We start from the raw sequence: 19132 nt of genomic DNA on the forward strand, positions 1-19132 counted from the left end.
GGCACAAAAATAGAGTATCCTATATAATAAAGAGGTAATATGCAAATTGACCCTCACACCATCATGCCATCACAAGATGGCGGCCCACACGGTGGGGGCGGAGCAGTGGGGGCGGGGTCCAGCGACCACTGCGTGCGGCCCGGAGGTGGGGATCGGGGCGGCACTCCAGGACTTGGGGCGGTCCCATGGTGCAGAGGTGGGGGGGGGGGGGGTCCCGGGTCACTAGTGATAAATAAAACCATAGATATGACTTACTCATCTTTCTATCCCTTCAGTGAACAGCATGAAGGAAGCACTCAAATGTGAACTAAAATATAATTCAATATTATTTTAACCAATCAGAGCTGAATATTTACACCTCAATATGACACAGGATTGGAATAGTATAAAATCTATAGCACCAAATTTGAACTTCTCTAGGAAATGATCCTGAAATACCAATTTGCCTTCAAACTATGTGCTATTATGTTTGATATTATAAGCACAGACTGAAGAGAGGCAAGTAAAGACAGAAGTATACCTTGTCTGAGAATGGTTAAACTGGTACATCAGGCAGTTTATTAACCTGAGACTTCCCATTTTAAGTCTGCCTCCTTTTAAACTCTTATTAATTAGAATTACAACTTTTCAAAGTTATTTGCAAAGATATAAAAATTTTAATAAGGATATGCGATATTTTGCTTTTAGGATTCAAATAGTAGCAAGTAAACAGAACATTTATTCACAATTTTAAAGTTTAATCCCGGTAGTCTTATTTTTAAAATCTAGTAATTCTTTAAAAAAATTAGCTGAAGTTACAATTCTCTTCTAATACAAGGTTCTGTTAAGTAAAGCTATTTCCATGTCTTACTTAAAAAAAAAGGGGGGGGGGGGGGAAGATTTGCTGACCTGGCTTCAATGAATACTACTAAACAAATAAAAAATCTCAAAGAACAAATCTACTCAAGACATTTTCTATATAGCAATACATCTAACAATAGCTACAACAAAAAAGTTCATTCTTTTGTTGCCAAAGTCAAGAAATGTAGGATATAGTTAAAAGCTAGGGCTCTGCCTGGTTTAGAATCTCAGATCTTCTGCTTGCTAGTGTAGCCTCTTTGTGCCTATCTTTCCCCAAATGTAAAATGGTGAAAATAAGAAAATCTATCTCATATTAAAGTTACTGTTAGGATTAAATTGAAAGTGTTCAGAATAGTAAGAGTCTAAATTAACATTATAGGCCCACAGCTCTTGTCCAAACCCTTGGATGCGAAACATTTTGAGCAGTACCACATGATCAAATACATCAATATTTCTGCAGTGAAACAAACTGATGTATTAATAATAAAGAGTATAAATAGCTTCAGTTCAGGTTACATTTTGTGGCCTAATTAATGAGTTGTGGTACCACATTATGAAAAAGACAAATAAAAAAACCCCAAACCTTTGGTTTTCAGAGTCTTTTAGATTTCTGAACGATAGATAAGAGACCGTGGACCCGAGTTGTTATTACTAATACCAGAATTAGTACTAGCCTTATACTAAGAAAATTAAGACCCTGTATTGACCTTTGAGAAGCTCATGGTATGGCCGTTTATATGAAAAGTCTAAACAGAAACCAGCAGATGAAACTGAAAAGATCAAAACATTGACAGAAATGAGAGCAGATATAACTGAGGACAAGAGATACCATAGAGGCCAAGGACTCAATGACATAAAGAAAAGATAGGTGGAAGGAAGGCAATTACAATCAGACATCTCTAATGCTCTCCTCTTCAGGGAACAACTGTTCTATTATAGTAACCCCTTGATTCCATCTGTTAAGAAGTGCCTTCTCTTGACCCTCTGAAAAAGAGTTCTGCTGAGGTTAGAGGCAAAAGACTGCTTCAGGACCATACTCTATCTTCTCTTTCACAAGTGTCCCAGAAAATCTTGCCCATTCTTGGCTGGGATAAACAAAGAGAAATAAAATCAATACTTCTGTAGTTTCATTTCCCACTTTCTATGATATTAGACTCTTTGGATTCACGGCTCTTCCTATTCAACTGCTGACTAAGAACTGATTTTGCTGTAGGTTCTAGGGAGGACTTCTTCCTCCTTGCTATTCTCTTAATATCTAATCTAAATAAAATTAATTTATTTTTTCTCCTCTGCACTCTTCCAAGAGGGTACACAGAACACAGGAGAAAGGGATAAGTCTGCAAAACATAGTTAAGCGTTTGGATAAAAAAAAATCTGTGCATTTCTAACTTGTTTGCTTATAGTAATCTATTAAACCCTGAATGACAGTCATAGTTAATAAAATATGCAATTTTGGAGACTTATCCAAGGTCTAAAGAGATCAACAGACTTGTCTTAGAATAGGAAGCCAATGGACAGCATAGATAGAACACAGTCAAATCGTAATTTCTTGTGCCTAAAACAACACTGAAGTTAATCAAAGCAACTTTAACTCTATTTTCTCTAGTAGCAATGGCACAGAGATGATTATCACATGAAAGCACTTATCAGAAATTATGACAGTATAACAAAAGTTCCTCCATTCCTAACCCCTTTGGGGAGTAAAAATGCTGAGTCTGTAAACCTTTGTATCCCATTTTTGGTTTACCATACCCTGAGACAACTAGATGGAAGTATGAATGCTTATGAAGCTCTTAAAAGATGAATACTCTTCAGCAGTTATGATAGCCATTCAATCTCCAGACACTGCCCTTTCAACTAAGGGTAAAGTTCAAAGTTGTTTTGTTAATCACTTCTTAAAACAAAGATGAGCTCCTTCTAACAGAAGGTAAGATAATGATTAATTGACTTAGTCCAAACCTCAGTGTGATCTGAATAATATATTATTTGCCAACACCATGGAGTTTGATTTACCCTAGAATAAGTAAAGAATTTAAATATTCAAATGGAGTCACCAAGAAGAAAGAATTCCTTTCTGTCAAGCATAATCTCATACACTATATACAAATAGTTTAATGACTTTCCATTTCCTAGCTTACTAGAAATCTCAAATCTCTGGAGTCTGTTTTGATTTTTCCTTCCTTGTGTTTGACATACAATCAGTTGATTTAAAAAGAATCTGACTTACATTTTTTCTCTCTAATCTCAATGATAAGGTCTTACTTCACAGGCCTAGATAACAAAAGGTTTCTAACTAGTCTTCTGGTGTGTAGTTATATATTCCACTCCAAACCATCAACTCCTTACTCTGGCATTCAAGTTACTCTACTGCCTACTTATGTCTTATTTTCCACTTCTCATCTATATACATCATGCAGCTCAGATAAGTCAAGCTTGTCTGTAATATTTGTTTACATTAAATCTCCCACAGGAAATGCCTTCCCAGTTCTTCCATGTCCATCCAGATCCTTCTAATCACTCAGAGCCTAATTCAAGTCCTATCCTATCCTAATATATAAAAACCCTGGGTCCGCAATGACCAAGAGGCTTGACCAACTGGAAGTCAGTCCTGCAGTCAGCGCCGGGTTGCCGTGGTGACCCGGCGCTGACTGCTATGGCTGCAGGCATAGTGACCCAGCACTGACTGCTGAGGGGGCTGCGAATCAGGCCCAGAGAGAGGCCTGAAGAGAGAAGCAGGGTCTGATCTATTGATCAGCACTTGCCTCTTTAGCTCTGGGCCTGGTCAGCAGCCGTGCCTCCATTTCTCTCCAGTCCTCCACTGGGGCTGCTGATCAGCCCCGCCTTTCTGATCAGGCCCCATTGATAGGCCCAGAGACACTGACTGGCATAGAAACTGACCAATCAAAACCAAATCTGGGTCAACTGTGAAGAGCCAATGGCTGCCTAGGAGGCGGAGCTTTTGACGCTGACTGGCATAGAACCTGACCAATCAGAACCAAATTGGCTAGCAGAGGAGGGCAGTTGGGGGCAAGATCAGGCCTGCAGGGGAGGGCAGTTAGGGGTGATCAGTTAGGTAGAGGCAGTTAGGGGCGATCAGGCTGGCAGGGAAGGGCAGTTGGGGGCGAGATCAGGCTGGCAGGGGAGGACCATTGGGGGCAAGATCAGGCCGGCAGGGGAGGGCAGTTGGGGGCAATCAGGCCGGCAGGGGAGGGCAGTTGGAGGCCATCAGGCCGGCAGGAGAGGGCAGTTGGGGGCAACCAGGCTGGCAGGGGAGGGCAGTTGGGAGCCAGCAGGGGAGGGCAATTGGGGGTGAGATCAGGCAGGCAGGGGAGGGCTGTTGGGGGCAAGATCAGGCCAGCAGGGAGGGTAGTTGGGGGCAACCAGGCCGGCAGGGGAGGGCAATTGGGGGTGAGATCAGGCTGGCAGGGGAGGGAGGTTGGGGGTGAGATCAGGTCAGCAGGGGAGGGCAGTTGGGGGCAACCAGGCCAGCAGGGGAGGGCAGTTGGGGAGGACCAGGCCTGCAGGGGAGGGCAGTTGGGGATGATCGGGACAGCAGGGGAGCACTTAGGTGTTAATCAGGCTGGCAGGGGAGTGGTTAGGGGGTGATCAGGATGGCAGGCAGAAGCGGTTAGAGGCAATCAAGCAGGCGAGTGGTTAGGATCCAGCAGTACCGGATTGTGAGAGGGATGTCCCAGACTGGAGAGAGTGCAGGCTGGGCTGAGGGACATCCCCCCAGTACATGAATTTTGTGCACCGGGCCTCTAGTCTATAATAATAAAAGTGTAATATGCTAATTACACCGGCCAGCCAAACGACCTTCTGGACGTCATTCCAGATGTCCTTCCCGATGAAGCTGTGGTGGCAGGAACTGAGGCAGAGGCAGTTAAGGGCAATCAGGCAGGCAGGTGAGCAGTTAGGGGCGATCAGGCAGGCAGGCAGAGTGGTTAGGAGCCATCAGGCAGGCAGACGAGCAGTTAGGGTCAATCAGACAGGCAGGCAGAGTGGTTAGGGGTGATCAGGCAGGCAGGTGAGTGGTTAGGGGTGATCAGGCAGGCAGGCAAACAGTTAGGGGCGATCAGGCAGGCAGGCGAGCGGTTAGGGGCAATGAGGCAGGCAGGCGAATGGTTAGGGGTGATGAGGCAGGCAGGCAGAGGTGGTTAGGGACAATGAAGCAGGCAGGCGAGTAGTTAGGGGCGATCAGGCAGGCAGGCAGAGGGGTTAGGGGCTCTATTAGGCAGGCAGGCAGAGGGGTTAGGGATGATGAGGCAGGCAGGCGAGTGGTTAGGGGAGATAAGGCAGGCAGGCAGAGGCAGTTAGGGGCAATGAGGCAGGCAGGCGAGTAGTTAGGAGTGATCAGGCAGGCAGGCGAGCAGTTAGAGGCCATCAGGCAGGCGGGCGAGTGGTTAGTGGTGATGAGGCAGGCAGTCAAGCAGTTAGGGGTGATGAGGCAGGCAGGCAGAGGCAGTTAGGGGCAATGAGGCAGGCAGGCAGAGTGGTTAGGGGTGATGAGGCAGGCAGGCGAGCGGTTAGGGGCAATCAGGCAGGCAGGCAAGTGGTTAGGGGCGATCAGCCAGGCAGGCAGGCGAGCGGTTAGGAGTCAGTGGTCCCAGATTGTGAGAGGGATGTCCCGGATTGCGAGAGGGCGCAGGCCGGGCTGAGGGACACCCCCCACCCCCGGTGCACGAATTTCATGCACCAGGCCTCTAGTCTTTCCTATAAAATGTTCTACAAATCAACCTTTATCAATTCTGTACCCTTCACCTTAGTTGATAACACATCATCTAGCACTAGATTTATATATTTTTTACGTTTTGCTATTCTTCCTCATACATCCAATCACATGGTTAAGTCTTTTGAAGACAGGACCCAAGTCCTTTACTCCCCTGGCCATCCTCGTGCACCTACCACAGAATATATATTTTGTTAATACTCCTTGTTTGAAAGGAAAAGACACTAATTACATCCTCTTTGTATTATCAAGATGTATATCTCCCAATCTTTTTGTGTATTACGAAAAAAGAAATTGGAACTTGATCCAAGAATTGATCAAATTTAAGCCATGGTTTTCAGTGAATCTGCCCATTTACATGAAAAGCTTGATCAGTCTGAGGGAGAAATAGCTTATGTTTATCTAACAAAGTTCCTTATTTAGGCCCAGTCACACTTCATTACCTTCTTTGGGGATGGGGGGGGGGGGGGGGGGCGAGGAGGGGATGCTCTTACTTTAAACTATTTTTAAAAGGTCTTGGTTTATCAACTCACCTATTACATGGGCAGACACAAAGACCACAGCACTTGTTGAGTTCTGTTAAAGTCTTCTCTGCCTCTTTCATATCTTTATTTATTTGGTCCATGCCTTCTTCTATGCGGTTTAGTTGTTCTAAGAATAAATTGTGGAAGTTACATTCATAACGCTATTATTATAAAACAGCAAACTTCAACCTTGAATCCAACAATAACACACCATAGTGACTGCATCAGTGCCAGGAGGTTTTACATACTGTCCAACATTAAAGCCATCTTTCATATCCTAATCCTGAGGCACCTGGACTCTTACTAGGGAAAGATCTGTTCTAAAGAAATCTGTATAAGAGCATGTGAGGGTTTATTTAGAGATTACCCCTGCAACCAAATTACTAAGTGTACTGTGGCCAGACCAGATCCCCAACATTTCTATCACTGAATAGGCTCAAAACTTGTGGGCTGTCATAAGACTAGTAAAAATTAGACCAGATCATTCAAGGCCAACTCAAATGGAATGTTTCCAAGCTCACCTGAATCTAGACCTATTTAAGGACTTGATTTCTGAAAATGCAAAAATATCACCATGTCTAATGTATATATGTCTAATGTACATAATGCACAGGATAAGTCCTACTACCTAACAAATGACTGATATACAACTGGACATTGTTGCCCCTACCTCTAATCTATAATAATAAAAGGGTAATATGCTGATTAGACCGGACAGCCGAATGACCTTCTGGACGTCATTCCGGACGTCCTTCCAAATGAAGTAACGATGGCGGGGGTCGAGGCTGAGGCGGTTAGAGGTGATCAGGCAGGCAGGCGAGCAGGTAGGGGCAATCAGGCAGGCAGGCAAGCAGGTAGGGGTGATCAGGCAGGCAGGCAGAGTGGTTATGGGCGATCAGGCAGGCAGGCAAGCAGTTAGGGGTGATCAGGCAAGCAGGCGAGCAGGTAGGGGTGATCAGGCAGGCAGGCAGGCAGAGTGGTTAGGAGTAATCAGGCAGGCAGGCAAGTAGTTAGGGGTGATGAGGCAAGCAGGTAGGGGTGATCTGGCAGGCAGGCAGAGTGGTTAGGGGCGATCAGGCAGGCAGGCAAGCAGTTAGGGGTGATCAGGCAAGCAGGCGAGCAGGTAGGGGTGATCAGGCAGGCAGGCAGAGTGGTTAGGAGTAATCAGGCAGGCAGGCAAGTGGTTAGGGGTGATGAGGCAAGCAGGCAAGCAGGTAGGGGCGATCAGGCAGGCATGCAGAGTGGTTAGGGGCGATCAGGCAGGCAGAGTGGTTAGGGGTGATGAGGCAGGCAGGTGAGTGGTTAGGAGCAATGAGGCAGGCAGGCAGGCGAGCGGTTATGAGCCAGCGGTCCCGGATTGTGAGATGAATGTCTGACTGCCGGTTTAGGCCTGATCCCACGTGGGATCAGGCCTAAACCGACAGTCGGACATTCCCTGAGGGGTCCTGGATTGCGAGAGGGTGCAGGCTGGGCTGAGGAACCGGCAGTCGGACATCCCCCGAGGAGTCCTGGATTGCGAGAGAGTGCAGGCTGGGCTGAGGATGTACCCCCCCCCCCGACCCCTGTGCACGAATTTCGTGCACGGGGCCTCTAGTTAGTAATAAACATAATATAATTCAAATCAGAAGAAAAGAAGTAAATACTCTTATCTTACAAAAGGAAGGCACTCCCAAAGGCTTAATTTTATACATGGCTGATTTGAAAGGGCTTTCTGACATCCTAAGTCAAATCAAAAGTTTCTGCCAATAACTTCAACTCACCCCCTTGTTCATCCAGCATAGTGATAGTCTTAATTCCTGCATCCTGAGACTAAAAGAAGAAAAAAAAGCTGATAGCACAACACAACTTAGCAAAAATAATAGAAACAAAAACTATAAGGCCTGACAAATAACAGGAGAGAATCATTTAGAAAATTAAGTTCTTAGAGGAGTATAACCAGAGAAAATTAGTATCTCCAAACCAATATACTTTAACATACTAACCCCCCCCAAAATAATTAAATCACAAACTCATGGTACACTGATCTTCCCTGTCATATTCCAATACTGTCAATGGGGGGAAAAGTCCCGTTAGTGCAGTGGTTCTCAACCTTTCTAATGTCGCGACCCTTTAATACAGTTCCTCATGTTGTGGTGACCCAGTAATTTTGCTACTGTTATGAATAACAGTAATTTTGCTACTTCATAGCAGTAATTTTGTTACTGTTATGAATCGTAATGTAAATATCTGTGTTTTCCAATGGTCTTAGGCTCTACAGCAGCGGTTCTCAACCTGTGGGTCGCGAAAGGTTGAGAACCGCTAGCAGGGTCGCCTAAGACCATCGGAAAACACACATATTTACATTACGATTCATTAACAGTAGCAAAATTACAGTTATGAAGTAGCAACGGAAATAATTTTATGGTTGGGGGTCACCACAACATGAGGAACTGTATTAAAGGGTCGTGGCATTAGAAAGGTTGAGAACCACTGCGTTAGTGCATGGTTTGACAATGATTTCATCAATTGCTGGTGTCAAATAATGAAGCTTACTGATACAACGCCTTAACTCTTAATACCAATTCCACCTTGTGATATTAGGATCCCTCCTACACAGAATCTGTATTTAACTTAACAATTAAACACTTTCTTACCTCAATGGCTAAACCCAGGATTCTCCTTGTACTTTCCAGAGACTAGGAAAAAAATAAGAATTTTATCATTCTCAAACATGTAGAAAAAAGGAAAAGTCTGATCACAGGTCATATTCATGATGCTACTCTATTTTTAAAGATTGCCCACACACACAATGGGATACTATGCCGCTGTAAAAAAGGATCTCTTATCCTTTGAGACAGCATGGAGGAACCTGGAGAGTATTATGCTAAGTGAAATAAGCCAGTCACAGAAAAACAAATATCACATGATCTCACTTACATGTGAAATCTAATGAATAAAATAAATTGAACAAAAATAGATGCAGAAACATTAAAGTATGCAACAGACTGGTGTATTTCAGAGGGAAGCGGTGTGTGTAGGGGGGAGATTAAACAAAGAAATTATATGCATATATGCATAACCCGTGGACAGACTAAATAGTGAAGCAAAGGCCTAGGGAGGGGGTGGGAGTAGGTCAAGGGGTGCGGGGAGGGGATATCTGTAATACTTTCAACAATAAAGATAAATTAAAAAGAAAGAAAGAAATAATCTTGTCAGCACATCAATTCCTCCCTTAAAACAGGGGTGGGGAATGTCCAGCCCTCAGGCCATATAAGGCCTGTGAAATCATTTGGTCTGGCCCTGCAAAGGCATTGCGGGTAAATTAATTAAATGTTTGACCAAATATAGCAGGCTAATTTTTAAGTTGATAATTTGTATGGCCCGAAAATGATGTTATAAATATCCAAATGGCCCTTGGCAGAAAAAAGGTTTCCCATCCCTGCTTTAAAACAACCAAACAAAAAGTTGATCACTATAATTTTAGTTTTCTTTCTACCAGGTACTCATTAAGATAAAATATGGAGGGTGAAGTTAATGGGATTTATGAAATTTTAATGTAAGCAGGAACCTAAGCATATTACACAGATATCAGAAAGTTCTGTTAAAATTAACTGTCCAGCCGAAACCGGTTTGGCTCAGTGGATAGAGCATCGGCCTGCGGACTCAAGGGTCCCAGGTTCGATTCCCGTCAAGGGCATGTACCTTGGTTGCGGGCACATCCCCAGTAGGGGGTGTGCAAGAGGCAGCTGATCGATTATTCTCTCTCATCGATGTTTCTAACTGTCTATCCCTCTCTCTTCCTCTCTGTAAAAAATCAATAAAATATATTTAAAAAAAAAAAAAAAAATTAACTGTCCAGAATTCCTCAAGTCTACAGTATATTTGATGAAACTGTTAGGTAATGATTATCTAAAAGATAATCATATAAACTGTTTTCACTTATTTAGTTCTTTTTGGTAAAAATGAAAAAAATAAGGAGCTAGTAATGGCACTGTAGGGAAAATGCATTATTTGATATAAAGGGACTTGGAAGAGGCCAAGATGGTCTTTTAAAGAGGTCCTCTCATCCCTCCACTGTGAACACTGAAAGAAAATTAATTACAGGGGAACCTCATTTCTCAAACTTAATGTGTTCCGGAAGCTGTTCAAAAACTGAATCATTTTTTCCCATTAAACATAATGTAAACTGAATTAATCCGTTCCAGACCCCCAAGTGATTCCCTGTTTTAACCTTTCTCATATATAGTACATGTCTACTGTACTATTTAATCTATACATAAACTTTAAAAACAAAAAGGACATTAAATGTAAAAGGCGAAAGATTTATGCGATCTGAAGAGAAACCAGAGTGGGACATTAAATGTAAATGAAAATTTAACAAAAAGGATAGAAAATGTATAGTAAAAAATGAAAATTTTACAATAATTATAAGCAACAAAAGCAAAACACAAACAAAAAACAAAAATATTCACGGCACAATATCTTAAGATTTTAACAGTGGTAAATTGACTCACATTTGCACATTCTCTCCTTTGTTTGTCACCTGAGAGATACATGACTCACCATACTGGTGTCAGCATGAAAGGATTGTCAGGTTAAGAAGTGAATTGTTCGAGATGGGAGAAGTCCGAGAAACAAGGTTCTACTGTAATTATTCCAAGTAAAACATTTACCTCATCAGTAACCTGGTGAGCCCTCAACTGAATTTCTTCTGATGACAGATTATCCATGATGAATTAAAACTCCTGATAGGCACAGGCACTGAAATGTAGATATTCTGTAAGAATAAGAACACAAAAAACAAATTTGTTTGACCAGAGTGTGGACTTTGGAACTTAGGATATTTACCTCGAAAAAATGATAAAAGGGTCTGTCTATCTATATCACAGGTGAAGAAACTAAAACGGAGAGAGGATTAATGGGTGCTTAAATGCTAGTTAGTACCAGAGGTGAACCTAAAACTAGTGAAGTGCTGTTTCTAATAGGAAAGTGGTCCCTCTACTTTGAGAAGTAAGGTATTACTAGAACACAAGCTTAAAAGACTTAAAATAAATTCGTGGTTATACAATGTTCATTATACAACGTTTGAACAGGAAAAAGCAGTAAGGTGAAGAAGGCTAAGTTAGGCAGTGTTCCATCAGTAATATAACAAAATTCAAAGTCATGTGCCTGAAGAACACAGAAAGCATTCTAAATATGCTAGTTGTCCAGGCTACTCATCAGAGAAAATAAAATATTTTCATTCTTAATAAGAAGAGGGTTATCCTATCTAATAAAAGAGTAATATTTAAATTGACCATACCTCCACCACACCCACAAGCCATGCCCACCAGCCAATCAGGAGCGAGTATGCAAATAAACCCAACCAAAATGGCTGTGGCCACAGAGCGAGCAGGAGGCTTGGGTTTCCCCGGCAATGGAGGAAGCCAAGTTTCCGCACCCCTGGCCTGCCTTGGCCTCCGCTTGGGTCGTTGGGGGGCATGGCCAGCCTACCAACCACCACAGACCCCTCACCCAGGCTGCTCCACGCCCCAAGGGAACCCACACCCTGATCCGGGACACCCTTCAGGGCAAACCAGCTGGCCCCCACCCGTGCACCAGGCCTCTATCCTATCTAATAAAAGAATAATATGCAAATTTACCATCACTCCAACACACACGAGGGCTGCCCTCATGTGGTCAAAGATGACTGACCCCATGTGGACACAAGATGGCTGCCACAAGATTGCCAGCAGGGGAGGGCAGTTGGGAGGGACCAGGTCTGCAAGGGAGGGCAGTTGTGGGCGATCAGGCCAGCAGGGGAGGGCAGTTGGGAGGGACCAGGTCTGCAAGGGAGGGCAGTTGTGGGCGATCAGGCCAGCAGGGAAGGGCAGTTGGGAGGGACCAGGTCTGCAGGGGAGAGCAGTTGGGCGGGACCAGGCCTGCAGGGGAGGGCAGTTAGGGGTGACCAGGCCTGCAGGGGAGGGCAGTTAGGGGCAAACAGGCTGGCAGCAGGTGCCGGGGGAAGGGAGGTGCCCAAGTTGGCAGCTGGTAGCCGCTAGGGAACCTACCCATGCATGAATTTCATGCACTGGGCCTCTAGTCTTGACATAAGAGCCCAGAAAAGAACTAAGGTTTTTATTAATAGTATATTCACACTTTCCAATTACTATATTGTTTGCTGTTTTAGTGAAGTCATTAAGAAGCAGAACAATTATTCTCTTATACACAGTAACTCATAAAGAGGTCTCATAGACATTCAAACTAAATACATAAATAGTTGTTATTCAGTACTACTGTTATGTATGTGGAGCCCTATGGGGTAATAAGCAACGTGTGACAGATCTAGGCTGTTTTCTTTCTTTCTTTTTTATTTAAGGAGAGGAAGGCAGAGGGAGAGAGAAACATCCATCAGTTGTCTCCCATACCGTACGTGCTGATGCAATCTGAGTACATGCCAGGACAGGAATCGAACCCACGACCCTTCGGAGCACAGGCTGATGCTCCAACCACTGAGAAACACTGGCCAGGGCTAGGCTGTTTACTTTTTACATTTGCTAGCTTTGTATTTTTGAAAACTAATTTATGAAAACTCTTTCAATGACACAGATAATCTGGTTCACATTCTGGATTTGCCCCAGGGGACATCTGGCAATGTCTAGAGACAGTTTTTTGGGTGTGTTTTTTAAAAGATTTTTAAATTGATTTTTAGAGAGAGAGGGAGAGGGAGAGAAACATTGATCGGTTGCCTCCTGCACATCCCCTAATGGAGATCACAACCTGGGCATGTGCCCTCACTGGAAACTGAACTGACAAACTTTCAGTGCACAGGACGATGCCCAATCAACTGAGCCACACTAGCCAAGGCTAGAGACAGGTTTTTTGATTGTCACAAGCTTGGGTGGGGGGTAGTGTTACTGGCATATAGTTGAGAGGCCAGGGATGCTGCTACCAGTAAATATCCTATAATGCTCCACAAGAAAGAATTATCTGGCCCAAATTATCAAAATGCTGAGGTTGAGAAATCCTGCCATGGTGTACACTCACTGATAAACAGGGAACCTAGGTGCCTGGCAATGTACTAGAGTGAACTCCTGTGTTATATCTTTGTATCTCTAATACCTAACAGGATCTGACAGTTGGAACTCCAGTAAATGCGTGCTGAACGAACAAATAAGTAGAAAAACAAGGTGTACTTTCAAAGTATTTTAATGGATTTTAGAAACAAAGCTACAAGTAACAGTATCACCAAGCCTGCAAATAACCACTAGAACAACAAACCAAAACCTGCCATTACATGTGTATGGTTTGGAATGGCCTGCTGGTCACATACAAATCTTTTTAGTCCCATTCATAGCTAACCAACATTTTTAGTAGAATAGTCTTTGGTAAAACAAAAAGTGAGAATATTACTACATTCCCAGTATAGGAATGTTTAAAATTCTGTCATAGCTCTTTGGTGTTTTTAAGGTCTAATTCAGATTTTTTAAAAGTATTTTCTTTTTAAAATATGTTTACTGATTTCAGAGAGGAAGGGAGAGGGAGAGAGATATAGAAACATTGATGATGAGAGAGAATCATCGATCACTTGCCTCCTGCATTCCCCCCTACTGGGGATTGAGCCTGCAACCCAGGCATGTGCCCTGACCAGGAATCGAACCATGACCTCCTGGTTCACAGGTGGATGCTCAACCACTGAGCAACACCAGCCAGGCTAATTAAGATTTTGAGCCTGCTTAAAGTTGTTAATCCTCATGAAAAAAAAATGTTATCATTATTATTGCAAAAAGATGAAAATTTAATTTCATTCCTTGCTTGCCATTGCATGACTGTGGTTCTGGCAAAAGACTCATATTCTAAGACATGGAGGACTTAAAAAAAAAATTCTTTGCTGTTTAAAGTATTACATATAGTATTACATATGTCTCCTTTTCCTCCCATTGACCTCTCCCCGCCACCTCCATTCCCCAACACATGCCCTCAGCCCCCTAGTGTCTGTGTCCATTGGTTATGCTTATATGCATGTATACAAGTCCTTTCGTTGATCTCTTACTCCCCCCACCCGACCCACTCCCCTGCCTTCCCTCTGAAGTTTGACAGTCTGTTCGATGCTTCTCTGTCTCTGGACCTATTTATTTCACTTAGCATAATGTTCTCCAGGTCCATCCATGCTGTTTCGAATGGTAAAAGAGTTCTTTCTTTTTTTACAGCAGCATAGTATTCCATTATGTAGATGCATCACAGTTTTTTAATCCACGCATCTGCTGATGGGCACTTAGGCTGTTTCCAAATCTTAGCTATTGTAAATTGTGCTGCTATGAACATAGGGGTGCATATATCCTTTCTGATTAGTGTTTCTGATTTCTTAGGCTATATTCTTAGAAGTGGGATTACTGGGTCAAATGGGAATTCCATTTTTAAATTTTTGAGGAAATTCCATACTGTTCTCCACAGTGGCTGCACCAGTTTGCATTCCCACCAGCAGTGCACGAGGATTCCTTTTTCTCCGCATCCTCACCAGCACTAGTCGTTTGTTGATTTATTGATAGCCATTCTGACAGGTATGAGATGGTGCCGCACTGTTGTTTTGATTTGCATCTCTCGGATAATTAGTGACTTTGAGAATGTTTTTATATGTCTCTTGGCCTTCTGTATGTCCACTTTCGAAAAGTGTCTTTTTAGGTCCTTTGCCCAATTTTTTTATTGGATTGCTTATCTTCCTTTTGTTAAGATGTATGAGTTCACTATAAATTTTAGAGATTAGACCCTTATCGGAGATAAGATTGGCAAATACGTTCTCCGATGCAGTATTGTTGTTGTTGTTTTGTGTGTGTGTGTGTGTGTGTGTGTGTGTGTGTGTGTGTGTGTGTAACAAAGATGGAGATTTATTGAAGAACAAGTACAGACTCCCATGTGGGGAGGGGGAAAGAGTCCCCTTGTTGTTTTGTTGATGGTTTCTTTTGCTTTGCAGAAGCTTTTTATTTTGATGTAGTCCCATTTGTTTATTTTCTCCTTAGTTTCCATTGTCCTAGGAGCTGTATTGGTAAAGATATTGCTACAACATATGTCTGATATTTTGCTGCCTATGGATTCTTCTAAGATTTTTATGGTTTCCCGTCTTACGTTTAAGTAACATAGAGGACTTTCTTGAATTATGAACTGATCATTCATTAGATATAATCATAAATGGAACCACATGCTTTAGTACTTTGCTAATTGTTTATGAGCTTTTGGCTTTATCACAAACATGCTAATGCTATAGTTTCTCTTTTGTTAATCTTTTGTAGTTATAATTAGGAAAAGAAAAAATGTTGCTTTTGTACCCTCTCATCTCAGTTTTTGTAACCTTTCCTTTCTGTAATATCCCCATCTCTTGCCCAGGTGGCTTCTGCCTTCTCCATCACTTCCTAGAGCCCCAACAAGATACCTTTCAAAGCCTGCCCTTCCCAGGCAGTCTGCTCTAAAGTTATCTATCCCTCTCAAAGCCCAACAAAGCAGAAAGTGATAAGAAGAGTAATACACGCTAATTAATTAGTGCCTGGAAATGACACTTTAGCCAGGTTTTCCAATACTGTATCCTATGAGTATAAAGTCCTTTTGGGCGTAAGAAAGTCCGATCTGCCGAAACCGGTTTGGCTCAGTGGATAGAGCGTCGGCCTGCGGACTCAAGGGTCCCAGGTTCGATTCCGGTCAAGGGCATGTACCTTGGTTGCGGGCACATCCCCAGTAGGGGGTGTGTAAGAGGCAGCTGATCGATGTTTCTCTCTCATCGATGTTTCTAACTCTCTATCCCTCTCTCTTCCTCTCTGTAAAGCATCAATAAAATATATTTTTAAAAAAAGAAAAAAAGAAAGAAAGTCCAGATCTTTCAAATTGTATGACTTTGTAATTCTATTCCTAGAGATGATTTTTGCCAATTACAAGTCAATACTTGCTACTTTTCTATTTAAAAAAGAGCAAAACTGCATGTAGGTTCATAGAGAGGTTTGAATGCAAAAGTGACCTCTGCCAAACTTGAAGATTCCAAGAGTCCTGCTTTCTAAATATCCTCCTATATAAAAAAGAGCTAATATGCTAATTAGACCGAACAGCAGAATGACCTTCTGACGAAGCCAGGGCTGAGAGGGCCGGCCGAGGCATTTGGGGCTGCGAGGGCTGAGCCCCTTGCACAAATTTCATGCATGGGGCCTCTAGTATATAAATATAAGCATATGTAGCTGAGAGGCGGATGTGAACAGTCATTACTGACATGGCAAGAGGGATATTTGGAAGAACACACCCTTTCAGTGAACTCAAATGTGCTTCCTAGTACTTTTTTCCTTCCCTGAGCAGATGACATACAAGACAAGAAACAAACTGTAACATTCTCACATGTTTGGCAGGCTTACATAAGGACACAGGCTTCCTAAGACTTTTTTACTTTGGATTCTTGAGGATGTTGTACTCATGATTATAGTAAACTAGAGGCCCGGTGCATTAAAATTCATGCACTGGAGGGGGGCGTCCCTCAGCCTGGCCTGCCCCCTCTCACAGTCCGGGAGCCCTCAGGGGCGGAAGGGGACCTGGCGATCAGGGGAAGGCGATGCCCCATCACACCTCTGTTGCTGCCACTGCCGGCAACACAAGCCTCGGCTGGCCCTGGTTCCCTGAGCCTTGGGCAGCCCTGGGCAGCTGGGCAGCCGCCATCCGAGGCTTGTCTGTGCCTCAGGCCAGCTCTGGGCAGCTGGGGGGCTGAGGGGACTGGGGGACTCTGGAGGCAGGCACACGGAGTGGCCGGGCCTGCTTGGGGGTGGGTCGAGCCTTGCAGTGCCTGCGGCCCCGGCGGGGCTGAGGGGACTGGGCGCCACCATCTTGTGGCTGTGGGTGCCACCGTCTTTGAAGGCAGGGCAGTCAATTAGCATATTCCCTCCTTATTGGCTCTGGGCGCCACCATCTTTGTGATGGCTTGAGGGTCAATTAGCATATTCCCTCTTTATTAGATAGAATGAGAGTAAGAGAGATAAAGCAGAATTGTAAGGGGAAGGACAAAAGGAGACAAAGAATACTCCACAGGCTCTTATTACCCTTCCCTAAACTCCTCAGAAGTGTCGGGGAGGTTAAAACCCAGAATTAGCTATATAGCTTTACTCATATTTATTATTATCTCCAGTAGTTTTTCTCATGGAGTCAGGAAAGGGTTATCCAGAATGCTGAAGTAAAGAGAATTAGGGGAGGAAGGGGGGAAGGGAAACAAAACATCACTTGACACTAAGATCCCATTAAACTCACTTTTTTTCTTAGATATAAACTAATAGATTAAATATCTGTGTTAACACACTATGCTAATCATGTGCCTTTGAGAGAAAAATAAATTTTTTCAGAGTTTTTACATCTTTTTTTAAATTTATTTTATTGATTTTGTTTACACAGAGGAAGGGGAGGGATAGTTAGAAACATCAATGAGAGAGAAACATTGATCAGCTGCCTCCTGCACACCCCCAACTGGGGATGTGCCCACAACCAAGGTACATGCCCTTGACCAGAATCGAACCTGGGACCCTTCAGTCCGCAGGCCGATGCTCTATCCACTGAGCCAAACCTGTTAGGGCAAGTTTTTACATCTTATCTCCTTTACTACGATCCATTTGGACTTAACAGAAGACTCTTAATTTATCCTTAATTTCTTTTCTATTATAAACTTTGAGGGGAGTGAGGAGGAAGAAATGTTTATTGAATACCTACTATATGTTACGTACCCTACTAAGTATTTATATAGTATATCATTATCTCAGTTATGCCACTTTATAGATGGGGCTCAGTTTAAATAAGTAATTTGCCCAGGGTGACCCAAGTCAGTAAAGCGCAGATTTAATATTCAAACTTGAATCTACTCTGAAACCACGGATAGTTTATGGTCTGGTAAAAAGTCTTACTGTTTGATGCACCTACCCTTAACAAATATAAGATGATATAAGAAGTGCTGAATATCAGAAAATAGGCTAGCCGAAAATGGTTTGGCTCAGTGGATAGAGCGTCGGCCTGCGGACTCAAGGGTCCCAGGTTCGATTCCGGTCAGGGCATGTACCTTGGTTGCGGGCACATCCCCAGTAGGGGGTGTGCAAGAGGCAGTGGATCGATGTTTCTCTCTCATCGATGTTTCTAACTCTCTATCCCTCTCTCTTCCTCTCTGTAAAATATCAATAAAATATATTAAAAAAAAAAAAAAAAGAAAGAAAGAAAATAGGCTAGGCACCCTTCCTGATGGAAAAAGACTTGACTTGGGGTGGTGAACAGATAACACACTACGTATACAGATGACATATTATAGAAATGTACACCTGAAACCCATATAATCTTATTAACTAATGTCATCCCAATAAATTCAATAAAAAATAAAATAAAACCATGAAATCTGATTTCTTCCACAGATTCAAAGACAGTTAAATGGAAGAACTAGAAAGTCCAGAGTAACCATGGTTTTCAGCTGTTTTATAATAACTTAGACCTGAGAAGAAGGAATACAAAGGGAAAAAAGGGCTTAGAATTTAATCAACAGGAGATCTATATGTCTTCATTGATAAAAATGGACAGAGACTCAGGAAATAATGGAGAAAACACTTTAATTCACCATTAATCCCACAGTGTCCTGTCCTCCCAAGACCAATAGAAGAATGATTTTATAAAATAATCCATTTTATACTGAAAAGCAAGGATTTTGCATTAAAATATCCTGCCTTATTCCTTTATCTTAAAAAAAATTAATCACAATATAAGTTGCTCCATGCGTTATACCCATATAGTTTATTACTGTACTCTTAACAGTTTGATAAAATTTGCAATTCTCTTTGACATATTTTGATTAGACTTTCATGGTAACCTTCTGTGGAAACAAGTGCAACTTCTGTTGCAGGATAGGATAGTGGTGAGTAGTGGGAGCTCTAGCATTCAAATTTTGGCCCCACAGTGTATTTGCTGAATAACCTTGGACAGTTACCTAACTCCACTAAGACCCAATTTTTGCATTTGTAAAATGGAGATAACAATCTATTTCGTGGACTTTTAACCTAAGCATTTAAAAAGATGATCCAAAACCAAGATGGTG

The 19132-nt window shown here is 42.7% G+C and overlaps 1 protein-coding gene across 2 annotated transcripts in view; it reads right to left on the bottom strand.

Moving 5' to 3' along the window:
• Nucleotides 1–19132, bottom strand: part of SNAP23 (synaptosome associated protein 23) — a 48532-nt gene that overhangs the window by 12911 nt on the left and 16489 nt on the right. For both annotated transcript variants that reach the window (XM_054716317.1, XM_054716316.1), the window contains exons 2-5: nucleotides 10746–10849; nucleotides 8727–8768; nucleotides 7854–7902; nucleotides 6103–6220 (exon numbers count right to left, since the gene is read on the bottom strand). In XM_054716317.1, the coding sequence (XP_054572292.1) occupies nucleotides 6103–6220; nucleotides 7854–7902; nucleotides 8727–8768; nucleotides 10746–10802 (266 nt within the window). In that variant the 5' untranslated portion in view covers nucleotides 10803–10849. The remainder of the gene's footprint in view (nucleotides 1–6102; nucleotides 6221–7853; nucleotides 7903–8726; nucleotides 8769–10745; nucleotides 10850–19132) is intronic.

Source organism: Eptesicus fuscus, chromosome 5 (genome assembly GCF_027574615.1).
Source record: "Eptesicus fuscus isolate TK198812 chromosome 5, DD_ASM_mEF_20220401, whole genome shotgun sequence".
Classification (NCBI taxonomy): Eukaryota; Metazoa; Chordata; class Mammalia; order Chiroptera; family Vespertilionidae; genus Eptesicus; species Eptesicus fuscus.